The 19978-nt window shown below is 38.1% G+C and overlaps 1 protein-coding gene across 3 annotated transcripts in view; it reads left to right on the top strand.

The window, feature by feature from the left end:
• The window catches only part of PHKB (phosphorylase kinase regulatory subunit beta), a 303729-nt gene that overhangs the window by 226102 nt on the left and 57649 nt on the right, over window positions 1-19978 (top strand). For all 3 annotated transcript variants that reach the window (XM_073884358.1, XM_025852340.2, XM_025852337.2), the window contains 2 exons: window positions 18595-18650; window positions 19167-19260. In XM_073884358.1, the coding sequence (XP_073740459.1) occupies window positions 18595-18650; window positions 19167-19260 (150 nt within the window). The remainder of the gene's footprint in view (window positions 1-18594; window positions 18651-19166; window positions 19261-19978) is intronic.

The raw sequence follows: 19978 nt of genomic DNA, 5'->3' as shown, positions 1-19978 counted from the left end.
TCCGGCATTTGTACCTATGTGTCTGAGGTCTGGGAATACTTTTTTAAAATTCATTTGTTTTCCTCTTATGTAGAGGGCTTATATTATCATTGATGTGGCATATAAATACAGGGATCCTACAGGGCCATTTTCTCCCTGACCAGCTCTCCTCTTAGAGCTGAGTTTAGCTCTTTTAACTATGCTTGATGTTATTATTCCTCAGGTATTTCTACTTACCTTTTCTCTGCTTCCCTATTAATTTTCTCCATGTTGCTGCTTTGGTTTGGTTGGAAATGTCAGAACAAGATGCCAATGTGTTCCAGTCAGGATGCGCCTGTGTTTAAACTGCTGTATCCTGTTACTTGGTTCCTATAGGAAAAATACTGCGGGTGCAGTGTCTCCAGTTGGAATTGAGATGTATAAAGCATCTGCTTGGTTTCTTTAGCTAATGAGGTTTTGCTGAAAAATGAGTGTAATGAAAAAATGCTGGCTGTTGGCAGGACCTACTTATGAAGGCTAATGAGCATAAATGAGTTTCTGTAAGGCCCCAAAAGTGGAGGCATAGAATGTTTCAAATGTACTACCCTTGAAGCAAGACCAGCCTTGGATGAGGTGTGACCTATTTGTTGGCTTCCTTTTTCTTTCCTTCTTTCCCTCCTCCCTTGCCCTTCTTTCAGTAAAAGACACATTCAAGCCAGCCACAATAGATTATTTTATGTAGCATAGGGCATTTAAAAAATAAAGCTACTGAGACTAGTGTTCAATACGATGTTCCAAAAGGAAGAATTATGAATTCTACATACTTGTATACATTATTTATTAGAAGAGGTAATTTTTAAATTTAATTGCCAAGAACCTAGGAATTATATTCATTTGAAAGCAGATAAGAAAATAGGTATCTTGTAGACAAACTTAGAGTTGAATGTTCTTAAAACCTGATCTCAAGTGGATGAAGAGTGGACTGTTGGTAGGTCACAAGGCTTTTGCTTGCCACTCTGCCCCCCGTGATTTTAATTTTGTGTCAACTTGACTGGGACACATGGTGCCAAATATTTGATCAAACATTCTGGATGAGGGTGAGGGTATTTGGGGAGAAGACTAACATTCAAATCAGTAGACTCAGCAAGTCGGATTGCCTTCCCTAATGTGGGTGGGCTTCATCCATGAAAGCTTGAATAGAACAGAGGGGCTGACTCTTTCCTAAGGAAGAGAGGATTTTCCCTGCCTGATGACCTTAAACTGGGACATCGGCTTTTTTCCTGCTTCTGGATTTGAAATGGGTATTGAGCCTCTTGGCCTTCAGATGAACTATACTATCGACTCTCCTCAGTCTTCTACCTGCTGATTCAACCTGTGGATCTGGGAACTTACCAGACCCTGTAATTGCGTGAACCAGTTCTTTATAGTAAATCTTTTTCTGCCCTTTAATCACACAAGCACACCCTATCAGTTCTGCTTCTCTGGAGAACCCTGACTAATAGAAACCACAACAGCAGTCAGCATATAATCTGTGAAATACATGTTATGACATGTGCCATATTGACTTTGTGATTTTGGACTTAGACATACCTGCAGTCAGGTTTAAGCTCTATCACTGGCTAGACATATGACCTTTGACAAATTATTTCACCTTTTTCCATATTGGTTTCTTGATCTTTAAATATGGGAATTCTTGTGACACTATATAGCATAGAGCTTAAATAATACATCGACAGCAGGCTATCAAGATATTTTAATTTTTGACATTCTAAACTGGACTGCAAAACAAATATAATCAATAAAATGATAATATAAATCTTACTAATAAACTCTCCTGTTATTTCCATTAATAAGTTGTGCAGGCATACCTTGGAGATATTGTGGATTTGGCTTCAGATCACTGCAGTAAACCAAATATCTCAAATAAGGCAAGTCAAATGAAGTTTTGGTTTCCCAGTGCATACAAAAGTTATGTTTATACTATACTGCAGTCTGTTAATTGTGTAATAGCATTATGTCTAAAACAGCAGTGAACATGCCTTAATTAAAAAGTATTTTATTGCTTAAAAAATGATAACCAGCATCTGAGCTTTTAGCGAGTCATAATCTTTTTATTGATGGAAGGTCTTGCCTAGATCTTGATGGCTGCTGCCTGATCAGGGTAGTGGTTGCTGAAGGTTGGGGTGACTGTGGCTATTTCTTAAACTAAGACAGCAATGAGGTTTGCCACATTGAGTGGCTCTTTCAGAAATGATTTCTCTGTAATGTGTAATGCTGTTTGATAGCATTTTACCCATAGTAGAACTTCTTTCAGAATTGGGGTCAATCCTCTCAAACCCTGCTGGTGCTTTATGAGTTAAATTTTTGTAATATTCTAAATCCTTTGTTGTCATTTCAACAGTCTGCACAGCATCTTTACCCGGAGTAGATTTCATTTCAAAAAACCACTTTCTTTGTTCATCCATAAGAAGCAAGTCCTCATCCATTGAAATTTTGTCATGAGATTGCGGCAATTCAGTCACAACTCTAAGCTTCACTTCTAATTCTAGTTCTCTTGCTGTTTCCAACACATCTGCAGATACTTCCTCCACTGAAGTCTTGAATCCCTCTAAGTTATCTATGAGGGTTGGTATCAGCTTCTTCCAAACTCCTTTTGATGTTGATATTTTGACCTCTTCCCATGAATCATGAATGCTCTTGATGGCATCTAGTATGGTAAATCTTTTCCAGAAGGTTTTCAATTTACTTTGCCCAGACCAATCAGAGGAGTCCCTATTTATGGCATCTATAGCCTTAAGAAATGTATTTCTTAAATAAGACTTGAAAGTTGGAATTACTCTTTGATCCGTGGGCTGCAGAATCGATGTTGTGTTAGCAGACACGAAAACATTAACCTCATTATACATCTCCATCAGAGCTCTTGGATGACCAGGTGCACAGTCAGTGAGCAGCTATGTTTTGAAAGGAATCTTTTTTTCTGTGCAATAGATCTCAACAGTGGGCTTAAAATATTCAGTAAACTATGTTGTAAACAGATGGGCTGTCATCCTGCTTTTGTTGTTCCATTTATACAGCACAGGCAGAATAGATTTAGCAGAATTCTTAAGGACCCTAAGATTTTCAGAATGGTGGAACATTGGCTTCAATTTAAAGTCACCAGTTGCATTAGCTTGTAACAAGAGAGTTAGCCTGTCCTTTGGAGCTTTGAAGCTAGGCAATGATTTCTCCTCTCTAGCTTTGAAAGTCCTAGATGGCATCATCTTCCAATAGAAGGCTGTTTCATCTACATTGAAAATCTGTTGTTTGTTGTAGCCACGTTTATTAATTATCTTAGCTAGATCTTCCAGAAAACTCACTGCAGTTTCCACATCAGCACTTGATGTTCACTTTGCACTTTGACGTAATGAAGATGGCTTCTTTCCTTAAACCTCATGAACCAGCCTCTGCTAGCTTCAAACTTCTGCAGCTTCTTCACCTCTCTCTGCCTTCATAGAATTAATGAGAGTTAGGGCCTTGCTCTGAATTAGGTTTTGGCTTAGGGAATGCTGTGACTGGTTTGATCTATCTAGACCTCTGAAACTTTCTCCATATCAGCAATAAGGCTGTTTTACTTTCAGGTCATTTGCATGTTCACTGGTGTAGCACTTTTTATTACCTTCAAGAACTTTTCCTTTGCTTTCACAAATTGACTAACTGGTGCAAGAGGCCTAACTCTCAGCCTGTCTCAGTTTTTGATATACCTTCCTCACACAACTTAATCATTTATAGCTTTTGATTTAAAATGAGAAACGTGAGACTTGTTTTCACTTGCACACTTAGAGGCCATTGTAGGGTTATTAATTGGCTGAATTTCAACTTTGTTGTGTCTTGGAGAAGAGGGAAGCCAGAGGAGAGGGAGAGAGTTGGGCCAGTCAGTGGGACAATGAGAACACACACAACATTTATCAATTAAGTTTGCTGTCTTTTATGGGTATGTTTGGTGGCACCCTAAAGCAATTGTAATATAACATCAGAGATCACTGATCGGAGATCACCATAACAACTATAAGTTTAAAATATTGTGAGAATTACCAAAATGTGACACAGAACATGAAGTAAGCAAATGCTGTTGGAAAAATGATGGCGATGGACTTGCTCGATGCAGAGTTGCCACAAAACCTTCAATTTGTGAAAAACTTAATCATCTGCGAAATGCAGTAAAGTGAAGAGCAATAAAATGAGGTATGCTTATAAAAGGACATCTGTGCATTTTTCTGGGCCTTCTCCTAGAAAATATTCAAACTCTTCTTGCTGCCCCCCTCCCAAAATCCAGTCCTACTGTTCTTTTCTGATAACAATCTTCTAGTGACCCAAATAATCCAATGATAGAAATGCCTCTGAATGATTTAGGTTAAGTGTCTGTTCCGCTCTTAGAAGCAAAATTAAAACCTGATGTTTAATGATTCCATTATATAACCATAACCCTGTCCAGAGATTTGATGCAAAAGGTTGACTAGCCTCAAATGATAAAAGATGTGTAAAGATGACATTAATAAGAAGGTACATTTATAAAAGGGAATACCAAGGAGTTATAACAAAAAAAAATGAGGTTGTGTTCTGTATACTAATATATGAAAATTGCATCATGATATGTAATTACTTAGTGAAAAAAGTAGCTGATAGTATGCTGTCTTTCATCTAAAAGTATGAGAAAATAAGAATGTAAATTCATGTTTGCTTTTCTAGGTAAAAAGAAACTCTGGAAAGGGGCATAAGTAATCCTAGCAATTACCTGGTTGGTAGACATTGGGGAACTGGGTGGATGCAGGGGCCACAAGTAGGAAGGAGAGACACTTCACTGAAAACTTTAATAATTTGGAAATTTTGAACCATATGAATTAATTACCTATTGAAAAAATTAAATTGAAAAAAAAAACAAGAGGAAGGAAACCATTAGGGCATATTCACATTAAAGTTTCTCTGTATACCCTTTGAAAGTTATATTACACTGTTTTATTTATAGCTCCCAGCTGCAAATCTCCTAGCTTTGCTGCTTTGACCTGATTTGAGTAATTTAAAAACTAGAATCTAGACAGATGTACATGCAGTATTTTAATTACCATAATTTTAAATTTTTAGCAAGATGAGTTACAGTGTTAATACAGGTAGTGCCTATCTTAGGGCAAGTTATGCTGTAAAAGTTCCTCTTCTGCTGTACACTTAAACATGGTGAAGATGCTAAATTTTGTGTTATGTGGTTTTTATCACAGTAAAAATTTTTTTTAAATCTGACTTGATTCATTTGTAAAGTGAAAGTTTTAAATCAGAATATTTTAACCACAGGTTGTTTGTCCTCAGTCATGTGATTAAAATGATCTGTGTACATTTCCTTGATAGTTTCTATAAAAATGTGTACACTAAGTTATGAGTATTTTCCTTTGTTAAAAATATCCTGTTTATATTTCAAACATTTGTTATGTATATTCAAGGGATGATAAAAAGCAAGATTCTTCTTTCAGACCACCATATGAGCACCAACTGTCTTTTAATATAAGGTGCTGTATATAAGCTAGGTAAGAAAAGTGAGCATTGTGGCCCCTCAAGGGGTTTACTCTGTAGTTATATGGGCCACTCATAAGCATGCAAAAAGCCTTTCAAGGAGACAATATGAGTATTGTCAAGTAAATCATACAGACATTACCTGCTCTTGCTGACAGGAGACAGGAGATATCTGGATACCTGGATGTTTGGTGAGTTTATGGAGACTGTGTTGAAAGAGTGGGTCAGGATCTAGATAGACAGGAACAAAGGAGCAGTTCAAATGTATGAGGATAGAAGAACAGTAGACAAAAACTTGATATGGACAAGAGTGAACTGTTTTTAGTGGAGTGCTCTTAGGCAAACAGATGGGAGATAAATAGGGAACCACAGGTAGCAGTGACATTGTAAAGGTCTTATGGAAGTTGGGCCTTTATTTGGGAAGCCCTGGTTTTAGAGCATAGAAGTTACATCCCAAACTTTACATTAATATATGTTTACTCACCTATCTTTCCTCCCTTTTCTTCATTCATTCAACAAGTATCTTTGACCACTTCCCTTGTGTAAATCATAAGAAATTCATAAGAAAATTCACCTGACCATAAAATACAGAAAATGGGCAGAGGCAAGTATGAAGCAGAAAGTTGAAGAAGCGTATTACAATAATTCAGAATTGTGGTTGTATTTCTAGAGTTGATGAGAAGGCTAATGTTTTTTGAACACTTAAAAGGATATGTCAGACACTGTGTTAAATGCTTATATGTGCTCTGTATTATCCTCATAATCCTATGAAGTAGATACTTTTATTATTCCAGTTTACCAATGAAGAAACAGAGGGTTAGCAAGGAAAACTGACAGAGAGAGAGAATGACAGAACAAATAATATAACTGTCATGTGTTTAGCAGATCAGTTTGTAAATATATTACATGCCCTCTTTTGTTTGATTCTACTCCTCCGTGGTAGGCAGCCTACATATCATTATTCCCATTTTACAGATAAACACAGAATTGAGAGACTTGCTTGAGCAATCATTCATCAAATGGTAGGCACCACCTATATGCTCAGATACTCTTCTAGGCAATGGAGACATAGCAATGGACAAGATAGATCAAGGTTCCTATCTTCTGGGAGTTACTTTCTGGTGGGAATGAATAACATTGAACATTTAAGTAAATAATGCAATATAATTTCTGGAGCTGATAAGTACTATGAAGTAGACAAAATAAGGTAAAATGATAGAGAGGGACTGGCTATGGTAGAGAGAGAAAACCTTTCTGAGGAAGGGGTAATTGTTGAGACCAGCATAACAAGAAGACATTCACAAAACAATTGGAAAGGAAAAACATTCCAAACAGGAGTTCAACAAATGCAAAGGCCCTGTGATAGGAACACAGCTGACTTGTTCAAGGGACAGACAGAACCCATTGTGGCTGAAACATGATAAAGGAAAGGAGGGAGAAGGAGAAAGAAGAGGTAGGCTAGAGCTAGATCATGCAAGCCATGGTAGGCCATGGTAAGTAGTTTGGTTCTTATTCTGTGGGCAACAGGAAACCACTGTCTGTCTCTGTATGTTTACATGGGAGTAGGATGGAATAAGGTGGTGGTGAGATGGTATGATTTATACTTTTTGAAAAAACATCCTCATTGCTGTTTGCAGAATGGACTGCTATGAACGGTGGGGTAAGACTGAGGTAGTTACAACAGTTAATTGACCAAGTGAAAGATCATGACAACTTTGAGCAGGGTGGTTGCAACAGTGAAGGTGGACAGAAGTGGTATGTTTGAGACATGCTTTAGAGGTAGAACCAATATAACTGATTGGTGAATTAGCATATTAGAGAGGCAGACCACATAATTTTTTTTATAATAAAAGCCAGATTTATAATTCTAATTAATGATACAGTGAGGCTGGATTTTTACATGGCATTAACATTTTTTGAAGGATATGAGGTTCTCTTATATAATTAATACACATAGTGCATTCATAACTAATGTTTTAGTGAACTGCATAAAATCAACATAAAAAGCATTTTCTGCCAGACAGTAAACTAGGTCTAGTTTGCTCTGTGCCATTAAGTAACTTTGTGACTTCAGCAAACCTTACTGTTCTGAACTTCAATTTCAGCCTTGAAAACCTAGGCATCTGAAAGAGTTCTGTGATGCCAATTATCCCTCCAAAATATGAGAATGAAAATCATTAGTTGAAATTGTTGCAAGGATTTCACATTACTGTGTTTATGATCTTGTCCTGATAAATGTTGTTTTCATCTCTATGGTAATGTGCCTACACATGTATGTGTATGTGTGTGTAATTTTAGGAAGGAATTTGATCAAGAGTATAATTCCAGGGTACGCAAGTGTAGATATCTCTGGATTTGCTGTCAAACAATCTGATTCTCAATTTCTGGCAGTGTGACATAAGGCAAAGGACTTAGCCTTCTGAGCCCATAGTGCAATGGCTTTATCTCCATCCTTCTCTGTATCTCTGCTCCATCCCAGATTTCCTGTTTCTCCAAGGGCAGGGGGCCAAAGCTTGTTCATCTCCATCTTTGCCACAGTTGGACAAGACGAGTACAACACACACTTGTTTTCTGGAGAAATGGAATTTCATTTTCTGTTTTTCCCCCTTTTTTTTTCATTTTAGGGTAATTCTCCCCTATTTTATATATCATCTTTTTCTGGCTATTTTATTTTATTTTATTATGTTATGTTAATCACCATACATTACATCATTAGTGTTTGATATAGTGTTCTATGATTCATTGTGTGCGTATAACACCCAGTGCTCCATTCAGTACGTGCCCTCACCAGGCTAATCCATGCCCCCACACCCCCCCAGAACCCTCAGTTTGTTTCTCAGAGTCCATAGTCTCTCATGCTTTGTCTCCCCCTCCGATTCCCCCCCGCTTCATTTTTCCCGTCCTGCTATCTCCTTTTTTTTTTTTTTTTTAACATATATTGTATTATTTCTTTCAGGGGTACAGGTCTGTGATTCAACAGTCTTACACAATTCACGGTGCTCACCGTAGCACATACCCTCCCCAATGTCTATCATCCAGCCACCCCATCCCTCCCACCTCCCACCACTCCAGCACCCTCAGTTTGTTTCCTGAGATTAAGAATTCCTCATATCAGTAAGATAATATGATACATGTCTTTCTCTGATTGACTAATTTCGCTCAGCATAATACCCTCCAGTTCCATCTACGTCATTGCAAATGGCAAGATTTCATTCCTTTTGATGGCTGCATAATTTTCCATTGTATATATATACCACATCTTCTTTATCCTTTCATCTTTCGATGGACATCTTGGGTCTTTCCACAGTTTGGCTATTGTGGACATTGCTGTTATAAACATTGGGGTGCATGTACCCCTTCGGATCATTACATTGGTATCTTTGGGGTAAATACCCAGTAGTGCAATTGCTGGGTCATAGGGTAGCTCTATTTTCAACTTTTTGAGGAACATTCATACTGTTTTCCAGAGTGGCTGCACCAGCTTGCATTCCCACCAACAGTGTAGGAGGGTTCCCCTTTCTCTGCATCCCTGCCAACATCTATTGTTTCCTGACTTGTTAATTCTAGCCATCCTGACGGGTGTGAGGTGGTATCTCATTGAGGTTTTGATTTGGATTTCCCTGATGCCGAGCGATGTTGAGCACTTTTTCATGTGTCTGTTGGCCATTTGGATGTCTTCTTTGGAAAAATGTCTGTTCATGTATTCTGCCCATTTCATGATTGAATTATTTGTTCATTGGGTGTTGAGTTTGTTAAGTTCTTTATAGATTTTGGATACTAGCCCTTTATCTGATATGTCATTTGCAAAAATTTTCTCCCATTCTGTCAGTTGTCTTTTGGTTTTGTGGACTATTTCTTTTGCTGTGCAAAAGCTTTTTGTCTTGATGAAGTCCCAATAGTTCCTTTTTGCCCTTGCTTCCCTTGCCTTTGGAGGTGTTTCTAGGAAGAAGTTGCTGCAGCTGAGGTCGAAGAGGTTGCTGCCTGTGTTCTCCTTTAGGATTTTGATGGCCTCCTGTCTCACATTGAGGTATTTCAACCATTTTGAGTCTATTTTTGTGTGTGGTGTAAGGAAATGGTCCAGTTTCATTCTTTGCATGTGGCTGTCCAATTTTCCCAACACCATTTGTTGACGAGACTGTCTTTTTTCCATTGGACATTCTTTCCTGCTTTGTCAAAGATGAGTTGACCATAGAGTTGAGGGTCCATTTCTGGGCTCTCTATTCTGTTCCATTGATCTATGTGTCTGTTTTTGTGCTAGTACCATACTGTCTTGATGATGACAGCTTTGTAATAGAGCTGGAAATCTGGAATTGTGATGCCACCAGCTTTGCTTTTCTTTTTCAACATTCCTCTGGCTATTCAGGGTCTTTTCTGGTTCCATACAAATTTTAGGATTATTTGTTCCATTTCTTTGAAAAAAGTGGATGGTATTTTGATAGGGATTGCATTAAATGTGTAGATTGCTCTAGGTAGCATTGATATCTTCAGAGTGTTTGTTCTTCCAATCCATGAGCATGGAAAGTTTTTCAATTTCTTTGTGTCTTCCTCAATTTCTTTCATGAGTATTTTATAGTTGTCTGAGTACAGATTCTCTGCCTCTTTGGTTAGATTTATTCCTATGTATCTTATGGTTTTGGGTGCAATTGTAAATGGGATCGACTCCTTAATTTCTCTTCCTTATGTCTTGTTGTTGGTGTATAGGAATGCCACTGATTTCTGTGCATTAATTTTATATCCTGCCACTTTACTGAATTCCTGTATGAGTTCTAGCAGTTTTTGGGTGGAGTCTTTTGGGTTTTCCACATAAAGTTTCATATCATCTGCAAACAGTGGGAGTTTGACTTCCTCTTTGCCAATTCGGATGCCTTTGATTTCTTTTTGTTGTCTGATTGCTGTGGCTAGAACTTCTAATACTATGTTGGATAGCAGTGGTGATAGTGGACATCCCTGCTGTGTTCCTGACCTTAGGGGGAAAGCTTTCAGTTTTTCTCCATTGAGAATGATATTTGCTCTGGGCTTTTAATAGATGGGTTTTATGATATTGAGGTATGTTCCTTCTATCCCTATAGTCTGAAGAGTTTAGATGAATAAAGGATGTTGTACTTTGTTAAATGCTTTTTCTATATCTATTGAGAGGATCATATGGTTCTTGTTCTTTCTTTTATTAATGTATCACATTGATTGATTTGCGGATGTTGAACGAACCTTGCAGCCCAGGGATAAATCCCACTTGGTTGTGGTGAATAATCCTTTCATTATATATTCTTACAATTGTTACTATTTCTTTGGTGTTCGTTGTGATCTCTCCTCTTTCATTCATGATTTTATTTATTTGGGTCATTTCTCTTTTCTTTTTGGTAAGTCCAGAGAGGGCTTTATCAATCTTGTTAATTCTTTCAAAGAACCAACTCCTAGTTTCGTTGATCTGTTCTACTGTTCTTTTGGCTTCTATTTCATTGATTTCTCCTCTGATCTTTATTATTTCTCTTCTCCTGCTGGATTTAGGCTTTATTTGCTGTTCTCTCTCCAGCTCCTTTAGGTGTAGGGTTAGGTTGTGTATTTGAGACCTTTCTTGTTTCTTGAGAAAGGCTTGTATTGCTATATGCTTTCCTCTTAGGACCGCCTTTGCTGCATCCCAAAGATTTTTGAACAGTTGTGTTTTCATTTTCATTTGTTTCCATGATATTTTTTTTAATTATTCTTCAATTTCCTGGTTGACCCATTCATTCTTTAGTAGGATGCTCTTTAGCCTCCATGTATTTGAGTCTTTCCGACTTTCCTCTTGTGGTTGAGTTCTAGTTTCAAAGCATTGTGGTCTGAAAATGTGCAGGGAATGACCCAATCATTTGGTACTGGTTGAGACCTGATTTGTGACCTAGGATGTGATCTATTCTGGAGAATGTTCCATGAGCACTAGAGAAGAATGTGTATCCTGTTGCTTTGGGATGGAATGTTCTGAATATATCTGTGAAGTCCATTTGGTCCAGTGTGTCACTTAAAGTCTTTATTTCCTTGTTGATCTTTTGTTTAGATGATCTGTCCCTTTCAGTGAGGGGGGTGTTAAAGTCCCCCACTATTATTGTATTGTTGATGATTTGTTTCTTGGCTTTTGTTATTAATTGCCTTATATAATTGGCTGCTCCCATGTTAGGGGCACAGATATTTACAATTGTTAGATCTTCTTGTTGGATAGGACCTTTAAGTAGGATATAGTGTCCTTCCTCACCTCTTACTATAGTCTTTGTTTTAAAATCTAGTTTGTCTGATATAAGGATTGCCACCCCAGCTTTCTTTTGGTGTCCATTAGCATGGTAAATGGTTTTCCACCCCCTCACTTTCAATGTGGGGGTGTCTTTGGGTCTAAAATGAGTCTCTTGCAGACAGCGTATTGATGGATCTTGTTTTTTAATCCAATCTGAGAACCTGTGTCTTTTGATTGGGGCTTTTAGCCCATTTATATTCAGGGTAACTATTGAAAGATATGAATTTAGTGCCATCGTATTGCCTGTAAGGTGACTGTTACTGTATATTGTCTGTGTTCCTTTCTGGTCTATGCTGCTTTTAGGCCCTCTCTTTGCTTAGAGGACCCCTTTCAAATTTCTTGTAGGGCTGGTTTTGGGTTTGCAAATTCCTTTAGTTTTTGTTTGTCCTGGAAGCTTTTTATCTCTCCTTCTATTTTCAATGATAGCCTAGCTGGATATAGTGTTCTTGGCTGCATATTTTTCTCATTTAGTGCTCTGAATATATCATGCCAGTCCTTTCTGGCCTGCCAGGGCTCTGTGGATAGTCTGTTGCCAATCTATTGTTTCTACCGTTGTAGGTTACAGATCTCTTCTCCTAAGCTGTTTTCAGGATTTTCTCTTGTCTCTGAGACTCGTAAGTTTTACTGTTAGAATTTGGGGTGTTGGCCTACTTTAATTGGTTTTGAGGGGGGTTCTCTGTGCCTCCTGGATTTTGATGCCTGTTTCCTTCCCCAAATTAGGGAAGTTCTCTGCTATAATTTGCTCCAGTATACCTTCTGCCCCTCCTCTCTCTCTTTCTTCCTCTGGGATCCCAATTATTCTAATATTGTTTCACCTTATGGGATCCCTTATCTCTCGAATTCTGCCCTCGTGATCCAGTAGTTGTTTATCTCTCTTTTTCTCAGCTTCTTGATTCTCGATCATTTGGTCTTCTATATCACTAATGCTCTCTTCTGCCTCATTCATCCTAGGAATTCGAGCCTCCATTTTTGATTGCACCTCATTAATAGCCTTTTTGATATCGACTTGGTCAGATTTTAGTTCTTTTATTTCTCCAGAAAGGGTTTCTCTAATATCTTCTATGCTTTTTTCAACCCCAGCTAGTATCTTTAAAATCGTCATTCTGAACTCTAGTTCCAACATCTTACTAATGTCCATATTGATTAGGTCCCTGGCAGTCAGTACTCCTCTTGTTCTTTTTTTGAGGTGATTTTTCCATCTTTTCATTTTGTCCAGAGGAGAATAGATGAATGAGAGAACAAAATGCTAACAGGGTGACAACAACCCCAGAAAAATATACACTAAACAATCAGAAGAGACCTGAAACTGGGGGAAAAGAAAGGGAAAGAAAGAAAAAAGAATAAGGAAAAGATAAAAACAAACAAACAACCAAAAAAAAAAATATGATCAAATATGATCAGGCTGGTTCATAGATCAGTGCCACACACTAGATTTTGGGTGTATTTTGGTCTGTTAGATGAAAGTGCCTCCCATAATTTTAATGAAAGAAAAGCTTATATATGTACAATAATAAGGGTAAATACAATGAAGGGATGGAAGATGACTGTAAAGATGAAGATTATAAAAGATTTTAGAAAAGGAATTGATAAGAAGTTGGTTGAAAAAAGAAAGAAGAGGATTTAAAAAACAATGGGAGGAATGTGATTAGGCAGGAGACTAGAACAAAGCCATACACTAGAGATTTAGGGTATAGTTTGGTCTGTTAGAAAAAACTGTATCCTAAAATTTTAAAGAGAGAAATATATGTATATACATATACATGTACCAAAAATAAGGTTAACTATTATGAATGGATAGAATATGACGGTAAAAATGAAAAATAAAAACGATTTTTTAAAAAAGGGATTGATAAGATGTTGGTTGAAAAAGGGAAAAGGAAAAATTTTTAAAAAAAGAAAATTAAAAAAATTTACTTTGAAAGACTAAGGAATCAGGGGAAAAAAGCCATGAATTCTATGTGCAGTATTGCCCTAGCGCTGGAGTTCTCCTGTTCTCATTGATCGGTAAACTTGGTCTTGGCTGGCTGTTCTTGCTGGTCAACTGAGAGTGGGGCCTGTTGCCGTGGCTCTCAAATGTCTTTGCCGGAGGCAGAATTATCCTGCCCTTCCCGGTTGGGGCTAAGTAATCTGCTTGGGTTTGCTCTCTGGAGCTTTTGTTGTCTGCAAGCTTTCCCTACAGCTTTGGAGGACGAGAGTGAAAATGGCGGCCTCCCAATCTCTGCCCCAGAGGAGCCAGGAGCCGAGAGCTCGGGGCCCCACTCCTCAGTGCGCCCCCAGAGAAAAGCAGTCAGTCACTCCCGTCTCCGGCCACACTCTGTGCTCACCGGCCTGTGACCGAGCGTTTCTATCTCTGGCACCTGGCCCCCTGTGGATTCTTCAAACCCAGCAGATCCCTGCGGTGCGCTCCCACTCCTCCCGGGGGAGGAAGGGGAGTCTCCCTGGATCTGCCGCTTGTTGGGTCCCAGCTGGAGGAGCAGTGGCCCAGCTGTGCCATGGATCACGGTTTATGGCAACCCTGAGCTGAGAGCCCGCATCTTGGCTCCCTCTCTGCAGCTGTCTTCCCCATTCTGATACCTGGGGGTCTGCTGCACTCAGGCACCCCCGGTCTTTCTGTGAACCCGAGGGTCCTGAGACCACACTGTCCCACGAGGGTTCCACCCCCTGCTTCGACACTGGAGCGAGGTCCCTCAGCAGAGCCGACTTCTAAAAGTTCCGATTTTGTGCTCTGCTGCTCTATCACTTGTCAGAAGCGGCTGACGGAGGCCCCCTCCTCCGCCGTTTATGTTCCCAAATATTGCCTTGGATCACTTCTCTGCACGTCCTACCACCTTCCAGAAAGTGGTTGCTTTTCTATTCAGAGAGTTGCTGCTATTCTTTTCTTTGATCTCCTGTTGAGTCTGTAGGTGTTCAGAATCATTTGATCCCTATCTAGCTGAATTCCTGGGACCAGACGAAATTTAGGTCTCCTACTCCTCTATCATCTTGCTCCTCCCACCTCCAGACACTGTAATGTTTAAGAGATAGATGAGACTGCCCAGATTTGGATTTCCCCTTTGCCACATATTATCTGTGATGTTAGCTAAGTCTTTTTTTTAACAACTCCATGCCCCAGTTGTCTCATCAGTAAATGAGAATAATAGTTCCCCACCAAGTATGGGTGTTTTGATGAGTTACTAAATAACTGTGGTTACATGGTGCTCAATAACTTATCTTTTTGTTGTTCTTGTTATTGGTTAGGATGTTTGAAGGAAAAAAGAGTCAAGAGTGATTTACACCTTTTTGGCTAGATCAGGTCTTAAAGAGGTAAGAAATACTTTGAGGATGAGTGGTTTTAAGGATGGAATTCAGTGGTTCAGTCTTGTCCATGACAAATTTAAGGCATCTATTAGATGACCTGGATCATGCAGGATCAAGTGATAAGATGGGACTTGTATGTGGATCTTTCAATTTTAACATCTGCCCCCTTTCCACTCTCTGAGAGGCAGAATAACTGAGTATGAGCAAACATGCTGTAGTCAAATTGCCTGTGTCTGAATTCTAGCTGTGCTGTTAGCTAGCTCTCTATCCTTGGATAAGTTACTTAAGCTTTCTTTGCATCAGTTTTGTTATCTGGAAAATGGAAATAATGGTTTGTTATTATAAATTAATGGTTTGTTAGAACAGTGCCTTCCTTGCACATAGAATGTTGAGTGTTATGTGAAGTGTTTGTTGCTATGGTTGGTACTTTCCTATCCTGAATATTGCTACAGAAATGAAAAGAAGATACAAGAAAAGAAGATTCATAGTTTATGAGTTAAAGATTAACAGGATTTTGATGACAAATTGGATATGGAGGGTAAAAAACAGGAATCAAAGATGATTTTGACATTCTGAGCTGGAGTGAGCCTGTTTGGGGTGGAGGTAGGATTGGTGAGGAATTGAGTTCAGGAACTTTTAACTTTGGAAATAGCCAAGAGAAAATGTCCAGAAAGCAGTTAAAAATATGGGCGCTAGAACTCAAGAGAAAGTTCAAGACTAGAAACATAAATATGAAATGATCTGCTTAGAGGTGATAATTAAAGCTACCAGAGTGATTGAGTTTGGTGAGAGAGACAAAGAAAGAGAAAGAAGTGGAATGAGAAGACCAAGGACTTAAGTGTGAGGATTTCTATCTCTAAAGGCAAAGTAGGTTAGATGGTGGAATGTAGGATTATAGAGGCAAGAAAGGTAAAGGGTAAGAAGATAGCTATAGTCTGTGTTTGACAAATAAAAGGAGAGAAAATTGGAAAGTGGTAAGTCACCTGAGGATTTCTTTTAAAAGATGTTTGGAATTCTTTGGAGAAGAACTAGCCATACAAAAATGGGGTAATGGATGGTCTTCATGTCTTAGAATGGTGGAAACCAACGAGATTTAGGGCAAGTTAGGTATTAAAGCAAATCTCAACAAAGAAGAGAGGAGCAGCTGTCCTAGGATAGATGTGAAAATAGTAAATACAACTGCCGTAAGTTTTAGTGCCTTTATTTTTGTTAGGTGTCAAAACTGTGCCTAGCACTTTGTTCCTCCCTAAATCCTTAGCAGTTCTCTGAGATAAGGACAATTATATTCTCTGCAGATTTGGAAACCACCTAAATGTCCATCAAAATAAACATTCCTTAAATAAAGTATGGTATGTCCATGTAATGTAATGTCCTGCAGCCATTTTTTTTTAAATTAGGTAGGTCTATACTACCAAATAAAGGTATCAGTGAAATGCTTTCACATGATAATAAACACATATTTGAAAGCTTGTCTGTTGTCCATCTGTCCCAGGACACTAAACTCCTCTTGGAGGGACACTGGGTTGTGTTTATCTTGTAACATCAGGGTATAGCACAGGGCTTGTATATTAGAATGCCTTAACTATTGATCAGATGAATGAGTATATAAATACATGTGAAATGGAGAGCACCAGTACCATACAGGCCTTGAGTATGTATATGCATATATACACGTGTGTGTGTGTGTGTGTGTGTGTGTGTGTGTGTACTTTATGAACCTAAAAGGAGAAAATATTATAGTAATATTTAGGGAAATACCATCCAGAAATAGAAAATATTAATTACTATTAGGATGTTTTCAGAGAGACTTCTTGGGTTTAGACAAAATGTTGGTGCTTTGAAGAAAATGGTGAAAACAGAGAAAAGATGGTTCCAACTTTGGCAGTGAGAGGAAGGGAGCAACCGAGGTGGGACTACCCATGCCGAATTCTTTCTGGGGTATAAATAGGGTGCAGTGTCCCCTGTGGGCTGTGGTGAAGGCCTAAGATCATGATAGAAGTTTTGTGAATTGTAACTTTCTGAAATGCTGAGGTTTTACAATGAAAGAATTCTTCAGCTATCTAGTAGCCCCCTAACCAAATACTTACTATGATTCAATATGTGTAGTGGGCATTTCAGATCTGAGTACTCTGTCATACAAGTAAAGACATTATCGTAAAAGGTCTGTGATTCAAAAAAAAGATACCAATTTGCCAATTAGGATCTGTAAGCTGCCTTATTTATTGTTATTGAAACATTATCTGTATTCTTCTATATGTATTCATTTGCTTTTTATTTAAGAATCCATAATTGTACTGAAGATTGTGGATAATTTGCCCACTCTAAGCTTACTTCTTTTGATGAAGTAAATATTAGATTTCATCTGAGAGAAATAGGCTTAATGTATTCATTTGGTGTTAGAAATCTTGATGAGACTGTGAATAATTAATTTTTTCTCATCCTTCTGAGTAACATTAACTTTTAAGGTCTTTATCAAATGAAAATAGAATTTATGGCATTTTTAATGTGTATTTATTTTTGTTGGGTTGTTATATCATATTTTCTCTTATATATTCATTTAAATCACATGGAAGTCTGCCTGAAATGGCATTTTCACGATGATTCTGGGAACCATCCTTTTGATTGTATGATATTTACTGCTGATATATGTATTCTGGTGTTTCTTGCTTTCCATCATACATAAATTCTAGTGACATATTGAATACCATAGAGGGGAACTGACTGATGGTAAATCAGATATTTTACAGCATACTATTGGGAATGTTGGATTCATTACTATAAAGAAATTACATTTGATCAGTATTTTCAGAGCTTCCTAATACTGTAATTTATTGATACTTTTTAATGGTCTCTGTTAATACAGGCTCAAAATTGGGTTCATTTTAACAATGTGTAATATATGCTATAGTGAATCTTTTCCACACATACACGAAAAGAGTAGCAAATATCCAACAGTATCTTTGATTAGAACTATTAAGCCCAACAGCTTGTACTTAATGAACACAGTGTTAATTACATAGTCAACTGGGTAGTTCATTCTCTACTATAGGAACTATATATTAGAATAAAGCTATTTTGATATAAATGGTGCCAAAGGAAAATTGGCTAAGAAGAAAGGAATAGCCTTATATGTATTAAGATGTCAAATGAACAATTTCAACTCACATTTTTTTACAGAGAATACAGAAGTTGGGTTTTTATTTTTTGTTCCTTCTCTTCCCTTCAGAGTCAGGAAAATGATTCTCAGTCCCCAAACTACTCTTATGCATCATTCAAAATAGTCCTGATAGCCTAGCCCCCCTGGTAGAGGTGAGATTTATGGTTTTCCATTCTTTGGTTTTCCATCACTCTGTCTACACCATCAAATTGATTAGTAGGCAGTGGAGAACAAGGAAAGAAGTGACTGCATGGAGCCAGTAGGTGTCCATCATTTTAATGAACTACTTAGAGATGGTTAATATTGTCCTTGATTCTCATTGTAGCTGATGATGACCAGATCTTTTAAAATGTTTCTCCCCCCCCCTTATTCTATATTACAGGGCCCACTGGAAAATGATTTGGTAGTTCATGTAGCACTCATAGCAGAAAGCCAACGGTATGAAATCCAGATGGGTGGTGTGTTCCTTTGGGAGGAAAGGAGGGGGGCTTACTGCTTTATGTTGCAATATTGAATATAGTGGTAGAGATTAATTTCACAGACCCCTTTACAGGGTTTCAAGGATGTCATTAATGTTACTTTAAGTGCCAGAAAAACATTCTTTTCACGTTTAAAAATAATTTTGTTTTAGTTGATGTGAATATTAAAGACTATGTGACCTGTGCCAGTGTTGCCTGGGGTGTAGTTTTGAGAAGTTAGTGCAACGAATACTGGGAATTCCCAAAATCAGTGCTTACTCTTTCTGCCAGCCCCCAGAGCTCACACCTGATGCCTTGTGAAGAACCCCAGAGGGCCTCTGGATCCCAGCACAGATGGCATATTCCTCACGTTAATAAATTAAAATGTTCTCCAAGCTAGTGTAGTCTCCTTCCTCCCCTCCTCCTCCTCCACCATTCTCCACATTCTACATGCATTGCCTAAAAATGTCTCTTGCTTTTTCCCTGTATTCTTTAGCCTTCAAGTTTTCCTCAATACGTATGGTATTCAGACTCAAACTCCTCAACAGGTGGAACCCATTCAGATTTGGGCTCAGCAGGAGCTGGTGAAAGTAAGTGATTCTACTTCTTTACTGTTGACTTTGTGGAGGTGCTAGAGCATGATGATTAGACTTAGTTTACAGTCAGGTAGCATAGTTAAAATCTGATTCTGAGATAGTGTCATTAATCCACATTATATTCATAGGTCTTATTGATTCTTACTTCTAAATTCTATTACTGACTTAGACTGAGCACTTAAATAACAAATTAACCTGAATTTTAGTACCTCGTGTGTAAAATTAACCTTTACATTGGATTTGATAATTTTCCTTTAATTAACTATTAAAGGAAATTTCTCATCTAAATATTTATTGATAATAACTACTTCCCTTTTTCTTTTGCCTTACTGTTTAGAGTCTGAAGTAATTCCCACCCTTTTGGTTTGCTCGGTCTCAAAGTAACATCTGAGTTTATTTTTGATGCAGTTACATACCTATTTAGATTGGATTAAAAGGTGACTTTGGGGGCCTTTTGCATGTACTCCTCTGCAGATGGATTCAGAAATGCCTATTTAGGAATATTCCTGCCCAATAGGGACAGAAAATTGTTGACTTCCACAGTTATTTATTTATCTAAAAATTTTTTATTGTTATGTTAATCACCATACATTACATTATTAGTTTTTGATGTAGTGTTCCATGATTGATTGTTTGTGCATAACACCCAGTGCTCCATGCAGAACGTGCCCTCTTTAATACCCATCACCAGGCTAACCCATCCCCCCACCCC

Source organism: Callorhinus ursinus, unplaced genomic scaffold (genome assembly GCF_003265705.2).
Source record: "Callorhinus ursinus isolate GAN/ISIS: 27379988/994484 unplaced genomic scaffold, GSC_fseal_2.0 scaffold56, whole genome shotgun sequence".
Taxonomy (NCBI): domain Eukaryota; kingdom Metazoa; phylum Chordata; class Mammalia; order Carnivora; family Otariidae; genus Callorhinus; species Callorhinus ursinus.
The sequence above is the reverse complement of the archived record's forward strand: the minus strand, read 5'-3'. Positions and strand labels throughout refer to the sequence as shown.